Source organism: Erythrolamprus reginae, chromosome 2 (genome assembly GCF_031021105.1).
Source record: "Erythrolamprus reginae isolate rEryReg1 chromosome 2, rEryReg1.hap1, whole genome shotgun sequence".
In the NCBI taxonomy this organism is placed as follows: Eukaryota; Metazoa; Chordata; class Lepidosauria; order Squamata; family Dipsadidae; genus Erythrolamprus; species Erythrolamprus reginae.
The window spans coordinates 111,975,818-111,990,211 of record NC_091951.1 but is presented as its reverse complement, the minus strand read 5'-3'; the positions used below and the strand labels follow the sequence as shown (position 1 = coordinate 111,990,211).

The 14,394-nt window shown below is 41.8% G+C and overlaps 1 protein-coding gene across 6 annotated transcripts in view; it reads left to right on the top strand.

Annotated features, from left to right (window-relative positions):
• The window catches only part of PKD2L2 (polycystin 2 like 2, transient receptor potential cation channel), a 51,207-nt gene that overhangs the window by 10,341 nt on the left and 26,472 nt on the right, over nt 1-14,394 (top strand). For 5 of the 6 annotated variants that reach the window (XM_070739196.1, XM_070739198.1, XM_070739200.1 and 2 more), the window contains exons 3-8: nt 335-468; nt 2,344-2,600; nt 3,366-3,587; nt 5,374-5,602; nt 8,047-8,217; nt 11,495-11,676. In XM_070739196.1, coding sequence (XP_070595297.1) covers nt 335-468; nt 2,344-2,600; nt 3,366-3,587; nt 5,374-5,602; nt 8,047-8,217; nt 11,495-11,676 — 1,195 coding nt within the window. The remainder of the gene's footprint in view (nt 1-334; nt 469-2,343; nt 2,601-3,365; nt 3,588-5,373; nt 5,603-8,046; nt 8,218-11,494; nt 11,677-14,394) is intronic. The other variant, XM_070739201.1, reaches the window with a different exon arrangement.

Sequence of the window (14,394 nt, the reverse complement as noted above, 5' to 3'; positions counted from 1 at the left end):
TGATTAATGGCCAGCTGAACCTTTACCGTATAGTCACGGACAACAAGTCGACAAGCTTTGGAGAAAGCATTTGCTCCTCTGAAAGATGGAGAAGCAGAGATTTTTAAGGATGAAGGGGGAAGCATATCTTGTCAACTGTTTCTACATAATCAGTTTTTGGATATAGAGCACGGTTGCCTTTTTTCTCTCTGACATTTGCTGGGGCCCATTAGAACTTCAGAATCCACTTTACTTTGGGTTTCCAGTGAATAAACGGGGCAAAAGTGTTAGGCAATCTGAACCGCCCTGGTGTTTCATTTCCCCGGGTCAGATTTCTGCCTATTTTTCTCCGCAGTGACGTTTGGGATGGTGAGCACAGATATGTATTACCTAAACAGAGTGATGGCCAATCTCTTCTTGGAAACACCGCTCTCAGAGAAAGAAAATACAAACTTCAAAACTATGGGCAGCATCACCGACTTTTGGCAGGTAAAGTCCTTTCCATCTCTGCTCTTTTAAAAACATTGGTTTCCTGGATGGTTATACCGTAGCTATCTTTGACTTGGCCATTTATGAGGACTGGCTCCAGCCTCTGCTCAAAATCCTCCCATTTGGTCCATTGGGGACTTTGCCAAGCAATTCCAGTCCCAACAGAGGAACAGGAGCAACCAAGTAAATCCAAAATGGTCTAAACCCAATCATGAATAATTTTGGCTATCTGGAAGACTGAGGCTTACTAAGCTTTGTTATATCTGTCCAAATCCAATAAGCCATCTTATGGTTTAGGGCAGTGTGTAAATCCAACTTGATCTGGGCTGGTTTTTGAATTGTTCAACGTACTGCAGGTAACTTCTGGCTTAACTTTAGGAGTAGGCAACTGACAGTCTGCATGCAGTCTTTAGACTAGAGGTCTTCAAACTTGGCAACTTTAAGACTGGTGGACTTCAACTCCCAGAATTCTCCAGCCAGGTATGCTGGCTGGAGAATTCTGGGAGTTGAAGTCCACCAGTCTTAAAGTTGCCAAGTTTGAGGACCCATGCTTTAGACCTCTGGGCTACAGCTTCCAGAATCCTTACCTGGTGTACTGTTGCCTTTTGGTGGCAATCTTACTAAATTCAGAAGTTCAGGCACTTGTTTTTCAGCCTCTCGTTGCACATCGGATTGCCTTGCATTGAATTTCTAGCTAGTGTTGGCAACGCTGGCTGGCAGGGGCTCTTCTGGATTGTAAACAGGGAATTTTCCCTTTCAGACTAGAGATGTGAAAGATCGATGACCGGATATTCAATATGTAAAGGATGCTCTGTGGTAGGCCATAGGGCTGTGGACAGTAATGGGCTTTCCCCCCCCCCGGGGGGGAGGTGGGGCACACAGTGGGGGGAGTAAGTTTATGCACTATTTATTGAATAGTTAATAGGTTTTTTTACTGTGCTTCCTTCTCTAGTGCCTTAGTATGATCTTTAATTACTTTTAAAATAGGAAATAATTAAATAGTATGTTTGAACCTATAAACGCTTTAATCATTTTAATCATTGAACAACTAATTTTTTATAGCAATTAAAGAAAATTGAGCTACTTGCCTAATCTGTTACCATACCGAACCTTATGGGTTCAGTACAAAACCTTAAAATGTTACTGTGCTACTCAACAAATATTGCTGTCTATCATTTGTGCTTTTTATGGCTATTCAAATAATGTGACTTAATCAACCGGGAAAGAAGTCCAAGCACCTATTTGAAAACTTATCTTGGTCTGTAAGCCACTCCTACCCGGTCACATGACCTTTAAACCACCCCCCAGCCACATGATTTCCAAGCCATTCCCACCTGGTCACATGGCAGGCAAGCCACGCCTACCCGGTCACATGACCATCAAGCCACACCCACAAAATAAGCCATGCCCATAGTGTGGCAGTAAAAATTTTGGCAGCCCATCCCTGGCTGTGGGAATAATCCTTCATACAAGAAGGCAGGAGAGGAACATGTTTACAGAAGGTTGATTATGAACAAAAAAATTTAAAGTTTCGATTATGCACAGGTTTAACTGAAATAAGCCCGAGGGGCTTGCTTCTGAACAGAGATGTATAGGTCTTGCCTGGAATTTAAATTCGAAATACTGTTCAAAATAATACTAAGAGTTTCTGTATGTCTAAATGTCATCAAGTGATGTGACAGTTGATTTTGTTACATTTTCCTTGGCAAGATGGCTGGAAAGCCAAAGAAGACAAATACACCTTTCCCCAAGGCTTGGATGGTTTCCCATTCTGCCCATGAGCATTCAGATACATTAGACTCCTTGTAAATGGTTTTCAAAGGATGAGTTTTTTCTGTGGAAAAGCGAATGAATAACTTCTTTCATGTAATGTAGTTTTTAGAAGGCCCACTTCTGGATGGGCTTTATTGGAACACCTGGTATACTGAGAATTCCACAAGTAGCTACAGAAACAGCAGCCATATCTACTACGAGAACTTACTCCTTGGAGTAGCTCAGATCCGGCAATTGAAAGTCCGTAACAACACTTGCTCCGTCTACCCTTCTTTTCGTGCATTTATGAGAGAATGCTACGGGCAGTATAGCTATAACTATGAAGAGAGAGAAAGCTTTGGCTTTAAAAATGATTCTGCGTAAGTACAAGTTGCATCTCAGGTTTGTTTGGGGTTTTTTCACCCCCCTCCCCGATGTTTTCATTTCACATGTAATTTAACAAACTCACATTGATTGTGAGATTCGACTTCCTTTCAGATAAATCCCATTATTTCATTATTTAAATTGTTCCAACTCCGAAACAATGCATGCTTGTGAGCTGATTTAATAACTTCCTGCTAAGCTCTAATCCAAAGTTTCTGTTGCTAAGCAAGACGGTTACTGAATGAGTTTTCCCCATTTTACGACCTTTCTTAACCACAATTGTGAAACACTGCAGTTGTTAAGTTAGTGACATGGTTGTTAAGCAAATCTGGTTTCCTCATTGACTTTGTTTGTTAGAAGATTGCAAAAGGGGAATATGTTGACTCCAGGATACTGCAGCCACCATAAATAGGGGTCAGTTGTCAAATATATGAATTTTGATCATGTGACCATAGAGCAGTGGGAGTAAGTTTGACAAATGGTCGTAAGTCATTTTTCCCCCAACTTCGAATGGTCACTAAATGAATTTTAACTTTGAATGGTCACTAAATGAATTTTTAACTTCAAATTGTCACTAAATGAATTTTTATACGTTGAAGACTACCCATACTTTGGTCCCGATTGTGTCTTGCTCATTACCTGCACTTGTACGGGGAAAGGACATCCATTTGCAGCATTAATAAATGCTTTATTATTTACTGTTGGAAAGCTGTGTGACATTTAACTGTAAAAGATTAGATTCATACTCTTCTGTCCACCAGGTGGCACTACCAATCTTCTAATGTTCTAGATCCCTGGCATTGGGGCCTTATTGGCCTATACAGCACAGGAGGATTCACCTTCATCCTGACGAAATCAAAGAAAGAAAGTTTAGCGATGGTGACCTTCCTCAAGGAAAACAGCTGGCTCACCCGAGGAACAAGGGTTGTCTTCATTGATTTTTCAATGTACAATGCTAATGTTAACCTCTTCTGCATAGCCAGGTGAGCTCTTCTAATCTCTATTTTTTATGTATGTCCTACTTTTGAGAGAAATGTGCTGAAATACCTGCGTTGTTGGGGATGATTGAGTTCCACTTGAAAAATCCTCCTTAAAACAACATGGTAAGTTGAGACTTTCAAGCGTTACAATTTTGACTGGACGTAACAATTGTACCCAGATGTTTCCATTACCCAGTTCCTGTGGATACTCTCCTTCATTTAGGGGTCTTCAAGTCTAGACCTTCTCCACATCCGTCTAATTCCTATTTAGATATCGTGCTTCTACTTCCTTCTAGGACATACTCTTCAAAATTGCAGTGCACATATCATTCTTCTGCTTCTACCTGCTTGTTGCGTTCTGTCAATTCAAAACTCAACTTCTTCATTCTGGACTCCTGTCATCATCTCTGCCTTAATTGTTCTTTAGCGCCCCACGCTTCTGTTGAGCTGCATTCCTTAAATCAGGAATTCCATGAAGATCTCCTTCCTGTTATGTTATGCTATTGATATATATGACGGTCTTGGTATATTCGGGATTCTTCCCATGTAGGATTTGGAAATTTCTGGCGACGTTTCGATGAGGTCCCACTCATCATCTTCAGGCTGGTGTTTCTCTCCTTGTTCTAAGGCGAACACTGCAAGACCTAAGCTGCCTTCCTTCTATAAATACTGGTGGCTGGGTGTGGTTTGATGGCTCAGCAATTGCCTGCTGTGTAGAAACTTCCTGGTGAGTCACACAGCAGGCAATTGCTGAGCCATCAAACCACACCCAGCCACCAGTATTTATAGAAGGAAGGCAGCTTAGGTCTCACAGTGTTCGCCTTAGAACAAGGAGAGAAACACCAGCCTGAAGATGATGAGTGGGACCTCATCGAAACGTCGCCAGAAATTTCCAAATCCTACACGGGAAGAAACCCGAATATACCAAGACCGTCATACCTGTACCCGTGAAAATCTACGAAAACAAATATATATATATATATATGTCACATGTTTTTTTGCTGAATTTGAAAATTAAGGGAGACTAGAATAGATCTATTTCGGCCTTATTTTGGCCTCATCAACTAGCCATACCCACATTGGGACTTGAACCTGCAACCTTTGCCTTGTAAGACAGAGAATTATCCTCTAGGATACAGTATCCAATCCCTTCAGCTCTGCACCAGGGAAGGGTTACATATTTTTGTGTCGAATCATCCTGGTGTATTGAAGGAACATCACAGCTCCTTATTTGCCTCTCGGCCCAACCCAGGGCCATTTCCAAGGCAGTTAATTTTATTGATAGCTGACAATTCTATCTGTATGTGTCACATGTTTTTTTTGCTGAATTTGAAAATTAAGGGAGACTAGGATAGATCTATTTTGGCCTTATTTTGGCCTCATCAGCTAGCCATACCCACTGGGACTTGAACCTGCAACCTTTGCCTTGTAAGGCAGAGAATTATCCTCTAGGCTACAGTATCCAATCCCTTCAGCTCTGCACCAAGGAAGGGTTACATATTTTTGTGTCGAATCACACACACACACACACACACACACACATATATAGATAGATACACACACACACACCAAATTATCACCATTATCATCAAAATTCATATTACCAAAAATTGTATAATTAAAAATGAACAAACTGCTATAACCATTAGTCATGCAAAGTTGAAAAAGCAGGAACGCCATTATTCTTGTGTGTTTTGTCATAGTTTCATTTAGCTTACAACTTAGAAGGTGGGACATCACCCACTGCCTCCCAGATATATAGAGGGCATCTTTTATTTTATTTACACAGGCTGACTATGGAGTTTCCTGCAACAGGTGGCATAATCCCTTCATGGCAGTTCCACTCTGTAAAACTTCTCAGATACGTCACTTATTACGATTATTTTCTAGCCTCCTGTGAAGTCATCTTCTGTCTCTTCATCTTCACATTCCTCGCTCAAGAGTTTATAAAAATGTGGAAACTGAAAGGACATTATTTTAGAGACGCTTGGAATTGGTTGGATATGTTATTGCTCTTGGTAAGTTTCAGCATTTCCATGTCATTGATGAAGTAGAAGGTGAAGTAGAGATATCACTCAGAAGAGTTGACCACACACATCCAAACTGTAGCCAGGACTGAGCCAAAAGTGGGCTTAGTGACAGAGGCAGAAAATGTCGCTAAACAGGCTCAGTCATTGAACAATATCTCCACTCATTGGATGATATCTCCACTCACTATGGAGAATGGGTTTTTAAATTGATGCCAAGGTGGATTAGAGGAGGTGGATTAGAGGATTAGAGGAGAGGAGAGGTTGCCTGCCTGCCTGCCTGCCTACCTTCTATCTATCTGCCTTGATTGTCCTTTTTGAGGGCATAACATACATTGGTCCAATGAAAGGTAAAATCTGAAGTAATGAATCAAAGAAGGTTTTGCCACAATGGACTCTTCTGTTTTGAAACATTGAAGAACAAAGAAAGAATTTCATGTTGGTTCTCTGAGGATCTCTAAGAGGTGAAGTCCCAAAAGCAATGCCTGGAAAACCATTACAGGAGGAGGAACCAGCACCAATTACAAATTAGAGCCCATTTTTGGGCCTACATTGTAGTGATAAAGGCAGCAAAACACCATTATTTGCCATCACTGTGTCTGCTGACAGCTATGTGGTCCTTTTTGGAGTGACTCATTGTGTGGGGGCTGGCTATTGACTATCGGAGAAATAGTTAGATTATTTGTCAAAGAAAGTCATTCCAATCCCTCAAAGACAGGCTCAAGGGAGATCTCCAGAACATAGTCTCATGAGGTTACTATGAATTCTGATATTCAGTTCTCTGATTCCAGAGGAAGTGGACACAGTTCTCAACTCAACCACCTGTTTGTTTGATCATGGCCCCTACTGGGTTATGGCAGCCAAAAGGTGACAAACAGGTTCTTGGAGAAAACAAGTTATTTGAACCTGTTGCAGTCTGTCTTCAGACCAAAATGTTATTATGGTTGTGCTGGTATTTATTAATTTGTTTGTTTGTTTACTTGTTTATTTATTTATTAGAAAAATTATATTGCTGTCTATTCGCACTTGGAAGCTCAAGGCAACTTACATGGATATAAACACACACACACACACACACAAAAACCCTAATGAAAAACAATAATAAAATAATGCAATAGCTCCCATGGGCTTCATGACCTTTGGTGATTGATGACCTTTGGTGGAGCGCTGCTGCCGATGGTGCATCCATTCTAGTGCACAGCAATTTTCAAATTCAAAGCATTCTTCTGGACTAATTGCAGGGGTTAACATTGAGAGGCACTGTGTTGCAATGCTTCACCTCTTTACCCATTGATTCAATTCAGAAAAAGTGCAAAGAAGAGCAACTAAAATGATGAAAGATCTGGAGGCAAAAACATATGAAGAACGATTGCAGGATTTGGGTTTGGCTAGTCTGCAGAAAAGAAGGACTAGGAACTGAAATGATAGGGGCATTGCACTATTTGAGAGGTTGCTACACAGAGGAGAGGGTCAACTTATTTTCCCAAGCACCAGACAACAGGACGAGAAACAATGGATGGAAATTAATCCAGGAGAGAAGCAACCTGGAATTAAGGAGAAACTTCTTAACAATTAGAACAATTAACTAGTGGAACAGTTTGCCATCACTGTTGACAGGAGGAGAGAGAGAGATGCTGGTTCGCTCAGGGTTGTGCCAGGCGTACACACACACTCAGATTTTATTACCAGTTTAGAAAGGCTTCCCTTTAGGGAAAAAAACCCCACACTAAACGCTAAAATACTGGATTGCAGATATTATGTTTCATAAAGTAATAGAATTCTCGGAAGTACTTTACCTACATTCTGTAATATTTATAAATACAGTGGTACCTCATCATACGAACTTAATTGGTTCCAGTGCAAATCCTTCAGGAAAATCCCAAACTTTAGAAGGGAGGCGAACAGAGGACAGGGAGGAGCAGCTAAAGGGGGTGGGTGGAAGAAGCAAGGCTAGGCTAAAGGGTGAGTGGGAAAGAAGACACTGTTTCAGTGCCTTTGCAAGCATGCAAAATCTTTACTCCTCCAAGCTGCCCCTCCCTTTTCTTTCTTAAAAAGACACCGTTTCAGTGCCTTTGCAAGCATGCAAAATCTTTACTCCTCCAAGCTGCCCCTCCCTTTTCTTTCTTAAAAAGACACCTTTTCAGTGCTTTTGCAAGCATGCAAAATCTTTACTCCTCCAAGCTGCCCCTCCCTTTTCTTTCTTCAAAAAAGGGGGGGGAAAAGAAACCCCTTCATCCCAGCAGCAGCTGCTTGGGTTCGTAAGGTGAAAATAGTTCGGAAGAAGAGGCAAAAAAATCTTAAACACCGGGTTCGTATCTTGAAAAGTTCGTTAGAAGAGGCATTCGTAAGATGAGGTACCACCGTATGTGATTTGCAGACATAAATTCATTTTCTCAATTGTAGCCTTACAACCCTCTGCTTTTTCCCTCGTTCAGTTGTCCTTGTTTGCAATTGCTTTCAATATTTATCGAACGATTGAGGTATCCTGGCTTATGGAAAATCTGCTCTCCAATTCAGATTCTTATCCAGACTTTTATTTCCTTGGATTTTGGCAGACCCGTTACAATAATATGATTTCAGTGAATGTCTTCTTTGCATGGATAAAGGTATTGCTGTTAACCTAATTTGGTGTCATTTTTTTAAAAACCTAATCACAATGAAGTATAAAAAGAGAACAAAACATTCTAACCCCTTTGTAAGTAAAGTTTAAGGAACATTTGCATTTTTCTCTCATTCATGGTAATTTGGTCAAGTTTCTATCCTGGAATTTGGTGCTGTTTTTGCTTTTATCAACATGGGGACCAAGAATAAGAAGTCACCATAATAAACTAAAGTTTTTTAAAAAACACCTGTGTGCTTATACTCTGTAGCATCTACCTATGTTGCCTGCCTGCCCACACTCTATAGCATCACCTACCTTCCTGCTACTCTGGGACAGTTTCATCACTTCTTCTCATGCCACAGTCACATGCAGCCCTTGTCTAATGACCACAACCAGGGCTGCTGTCATTAAGTGGCATAGCATTTAGACTTATATACCGCTTCATAGTACTTTTACAGCCCTCTCTAAGAGGTTTACAGAATCAGCACATTTTATTTATTTATTTTGTCCAATACACAATGAGGGTTTTAGTGGGTATATATCTATATACACATAATAAAATACATGATGAAGGTTATAGAGGAGATACTCATAGTAAAATATATATAAGAAATAATAGAAAAGAAGATAAAGTAATAGAACATATCAATGAAAGAATAGAACAAGAGATATAGGAATAGAAGAAAGGTATAGGAGATATAGGAGAGCAATAGGACAGGGGACGGAAGGCACTCTAGTGCACTTGTACTCGCCCCTTTCTGACCTCTTAGGAATCCGGATAGGTCAACCGTAGATAATCTAAGGGTAAAGTGTTGGGGGTTTGGGGATGACACTATGGAGTCCGGTAATGAGTTCCATGCTTCGACAACTTGGTTACTGAAGTCATATTTTTTACAGTCAAGTTTGGAGCGGGTTAATATTAAGTTTAAATCTGTTGTGTGCTCTTGTGTTGTTGTGGTTGAAGCTGAAGTAGTCGCTGATAGGCAGGACGTTGCAGCATATGATCTTGTGGGCAATACTTAGATCATGTTTAAGGTGTCTTAATTCTAAACTTTCTAGGCCCAGGATTGAAAGTCTAGTCTCATAGGGTATTCTATTTCGAGTGCCCCCAACAATCTGGGTCCTTTGTTTACTCACCTCGGAAGGATGGAAGGCTGAGTCAACTTTGAGCCAGTGGTGAGATTTGAACGGACGGCTAACAGCTAGCTGAAGGAGCATGCAGTGCTGCTCTCTAACCATTGCGCCACCCCGGCATGGCCACATGATGTTTTACTTAATTATCACTTAGCTTAATAATGAAAATTCTGGTCCCGGTTGATATCGTAACCTGCAACTCATGCAGAGGAAGCTCCTTCAGATACAGTAGGCTGTAGTCAGTGAGGGTTCTAAAGGTTATGACCAAGCCTTATCAATCAAGGCTGGAAATTCAGAGGTGGGTTCCTGCTGGTTCGGACCAGTTCTATAGAACCAGTAGCAGGAATTTCCCCCCGCTCGCTGAATCAGCAGCAACTCAGGTCTGCCATGCCTCTGAACTGGCTTTTGCGGCTGCGGCATAGACGCTGTCATCTTGTTTTTTTGCTTCTGCAAAAAAGCTGGGGCTTTAGCACTCTGCATGCGCCCAATGTGGCATATCAGGAAGCAAACTAGTAGCGGGGTAAGCCAACCCCCCCCCCCCTTGCTGGAAATAGACTAGAAGCTGATAAACCTGCTTGAGCGGGAGATTGGGCTAGATGATTTACAAGGTACCTTTGAACTCTAGTAATCTAATTTAATCTAAATCTGTGATTAGCTGGGAAAGTCTAGAACAGGGGTGTCAAATTCGTGGCCCACAGGTTGGATGTCTCACAGGCTGTCTCTGCCCCCACCTGGTTTAACAAAGGGGGGGGAGTCCCAATATGTCACTTGACGCCGTCGTGGTCTAGAATATTCAGAGAAATAACCTATGAATGTAACAGAAATCTTTCTATAAATCCCTTTATTTATTTATTTTATTTATTTATTATTTAGATTTGTATGCCGCCCCTCTGCGAAGACTCGGGGAGGCTCACAACAAGATATAACAAATCATAAATAATTCAAATAACTTTAAAATATTTAAAGATTTAAAAGAACCCCAGATACTAACAGACACACACACAAGCATACCATGTGTAAAATTGAACATGCCCGGGGGAGGTGTTTCAATTCCCCCATGCCTGACGGCAAAGGTGGGTTTTAAGGAGTTTACGGAAGGCAGGAAGAGTAGGGGCAGTTCTAATCTCTGAGGGGAGTTGGTTCCAGAGAGCCGGTGCCGCCACAGAGAAGGCTCTTCCCCTGGGGCCCGCCAACCGACATTGTTTAGTTGACGGGACCTGGAGAAGGCCCACTCTGTGGGACCTAATCGGTCGCTGGGATTCGTGCGGCAGGAGGCGGTCCCGGAGATATTCTGGTCCAGTGCCATGAAGGGCTTTAAAGGTCATAACCAACACTTTGAATTGTGACCGGAAATTGATCGGCAGCCAATGTAGACTGCGGAGTGATGGTGAAACATGGGCATACCTAGGTAAGCCCATGACTGCTCTCGCAGCTGCATTCTGCACGATCTGAAGTTTCCGAACACTTTTCAAAGGTAGCCCCATGTAGAGAGCATTACAGTGGTCGAACCTCGAGGTGATGAGGGCATGAGTGACTGTGAGCAATGAGTCCCGGTCCAGATAGGGCCGCAACTGGTGCACCAGGCGAACCTGGGCAAACGCCCCCCTCGCCACAGCTGAAAGATGGTTCTCTAATGTGAGCTGTGGATCGAGGAGGACGCCCAAGTTGCGGACCCTCTCTGAGGGGGTTAATAATTCCCCCCCCCAGGATAATGGATGGACAAATGGGATTGTCCTTGGGAGGCAAAACCCACAGCCACTCCGTCTTATCCGGGTTGAATTTGAGTCTGTTGGCACCCATCCAGGCCCCAACAGCCTCCAGGCACCGGCACATCATTTCCACCGCTTCGTTGACTGGACATGGGGTGGAGGTATAAAGCTGGGTATCATCAGCATATTGATGATACCTCACCCCATGTCCTTGGATGATCTCACCCAGCGGTTTCATGTAGATATTAAATAGCAGGGGGGAGAGGACCTTTGTGAATCCGTTTGTTTCTTTAGTTCTTTAATCTTAACCAAGCTGGTTTTACAGTTTAATATTGATTTTGTGAGAGAGATGTGAAAACTTTTTTAAGATTTAAGAATATGTGGTAGAATTGGGCCTGGGCCACACTATAATGCCCTGTATTTTTTTTTGTCTTCCAGATATTTAAATACATAAGTTTTAACAAAACAATGACTCAGCTGTCTTCTACTCTTTCCCGTTGTGCCAAAGACATCATAGGATTTGCCATCATGTTTTTTATCATCTTCTTTGCATACGCACAGCTGGGCTACCTGGTCTTTGGGTCACAAGTGGACGAGTTTTCCACTTTTCAGAATTGCATGTATGGAATTTTCCAAGTTATCTAATACTGTTGTTTCATTGTGTCATTACAATAGTTAGAGCCGGATTTTGTTTAGAGAATACTTGAAATACTTGATGCAGCTATTTGTCAACTCACAAGCCCAATTGGGATGGGAAATGTGGTCTTTCAGTCATTAAGTGGGACATCATCTGACTGCTCAAAATTGTAATTACAGCATTCCTAGTGTATGCAATATCCTTTCTTCAGTCAGCATATATAAAACCAAAGTTCCATAATTATTTTCCATATTCTAATCCATCAATTCATACCACCACCCCTAGTTGGCTCTGGTTTATAGATGTTCTTAAAATCTTCTGTATTTCTCTATGTAATTGAGTCTAAAATTTTCTAGCTTTTTACAGATTACAAACATGGAAAAATGTATCTTCTTTTTGGTTACATTTTCAGCATACAGTGGTACCTCATCTTACGAACGCCTCGTCTAACGAACTTTTCAAGATACGAACCCGGTGTTTAAGATTTTTTTGCCTCTTCTTCCGAACTATTTTCACCTTACGAACCCAAGCAGCTGCTGCTGGGATGAAGGGATTTCTTTTTCCCCCTTTTTTGAAGAGAGAAAAGGGAGGGGTAGCTTAGAGCAGTGTTTTCCAACCAGTGTGCCGTGGCACACTAGTGTGCTGCGAGACATGGTCAGGTGTGCCGCGAAGCTCAGAGAGAAAGAAAGCAAGAGAGAGAGAGAAAAAGAGAGAAAGAAAGTGGGAGAGAGAGAAAGCAAGAGAGAAAGAAAGCAAGAGAGAGAGAGAGAAAGCAAGAGAGAGAAAGAGCGAGAGAGAGATAGAAAGAGAACAAGAGAGAGAGAGAAAACAAGAGAGAGGGGGGGAGGGAAGGAGAGAGAGAGAAACATAGAGGGAAGTAGGGAGGGAGAGAGAAAGAGAGCAAAAAAGAGAGGAAGGAAGAGAAAGAAAGAGGGATGGAGAGAGAGAAAGAAAGAGGAAGGAAGGGAGAGAAAGAGGGAGGGAGAAAGAAATAGAGTGAAGGGGAGGAAGAGATAGAGAGAGAATTTTTTTGTCCAAACTTTTTTTAGCCACTCCCCCCCCCTCTCAATGTGCCCCAGGGTTTCGTAAATGTAAAAAATGTGCCGCGGCTCGAAAAAGGTTGAAAATCACTGGCTTAGAGGAGTAAAGATTTTGCATGCTTGCAAAAGCACTAAAACGGTGTCTTTTGAAGAAAGAAAAGGGAGGGGCGCCCCCCTTGCCTTTCTTCTTTCCCACTCACCCTTTAGCCTAGCCTTGCTTCTTCCACCCGCCCCCTTTAGCTGCTCCTCCCTGCCCTCTGTTTGCCTCCCTTCTAAAGTTTGGGATTTTCCTGAAGGATTTGCACGCATTATTTGCTTTTCCATTGATTCCTATGGGAAACATTGTTTCATCTTATGAACTTTTCACCTTACGAACCTCTTCCTGGAACCAATTAAGTTCATATCATGAGGGGCCACTGTACATTTGAAGAATTTTTTCTGGGGCATGTACCAACGGTACATCATTTTATACAAATTCATGCATTATAGTGTAAACATCAATTCTTTTGACCATTTGTTTTCCCACTAATCTGTACATGTATATTATAATACGTTGTAGACTATTTTATCATACATTCTTTCTTCTGCTTCATACTTCAAGTTTATACATGTATACATGATCTTCTTTTGTAAACATCTCAGTCTTGCGTTGTTCAAAACCAAAAATTATTTCACTTACTTTAAATCTTTCTAACAGTTGTTGTACATATGAAAACCATTAATATGAATATCCTTCCACAGTTCTTCTCTTTATTATTGTTCTACTTTCCCCATGGCAAAATTATAATATATCAGAGCAAGGAAATCATTTGTGTCTAGTAATCATTTCTCTTACATTAAATATTTCCTGTTTTTATAGCAAAAGCAAAAAGTTGCCTGCCAAAGGATTTGAGCTCTTTGGTTGCTTGTATTTTGAAAGTTCAAACCCAAGCAATAATATAGCTCAATTCTTTAGAAGCTCTTTCAGAGTGAAAGAGTTGCGTACAGACAGACAGTAGCAATTTGCATACCCACCACCAGTAATGGGTCGCAGCTGGTACGACTGGGATTGCCAGTTAGTAAAAATGGCAAGGTATGCACAGCTGCATGCCCCCGACACATCCCCGTGAACAATTTTGGCTGCTGTGCATGCACAGCAAGCGAAATCTCACATAAGGAAGCTTGTATGCGCGGGATTTCAGCTATTTTCAGCCGAAATCTCATGCATGTGAGCATCCTCGTGTGAGATTTTGCTTCCGAATCTAATACCAGATGCCCACACACGCCCACTGCTGCGAGCATAGCAGTAGCGCCAGCAGCAGGCGGCCCCTCAGTGCCCACCGCTGATTGGCTAATCTGGCGGCAGGAAAACTAAACTGCTGTCAGTGGCTAGCAGGCTTCAAGGGAAGCTCTTAAAAGCAGCTTCCCTGCAGCCTGCCGGAAGTCCATATAAGTTTTAACTAATAATGAATATTCTGAACTGTTCCTGCGATTCATTCCTTTTATGCGGGAATCCAACAGAAGGATTTCAGCTCCCTGACTTTTAACATAACTAGTGAGAGAAAGTCAACGCCCCAAAATAAGAGGGATTTTTCTGAATAGGCAACAACGGTTCCCTGCTGGCTTCCCTACTGACTTTCTGGGTATGCTGGCAGAGAAGATTATATAGCAATCACATGATT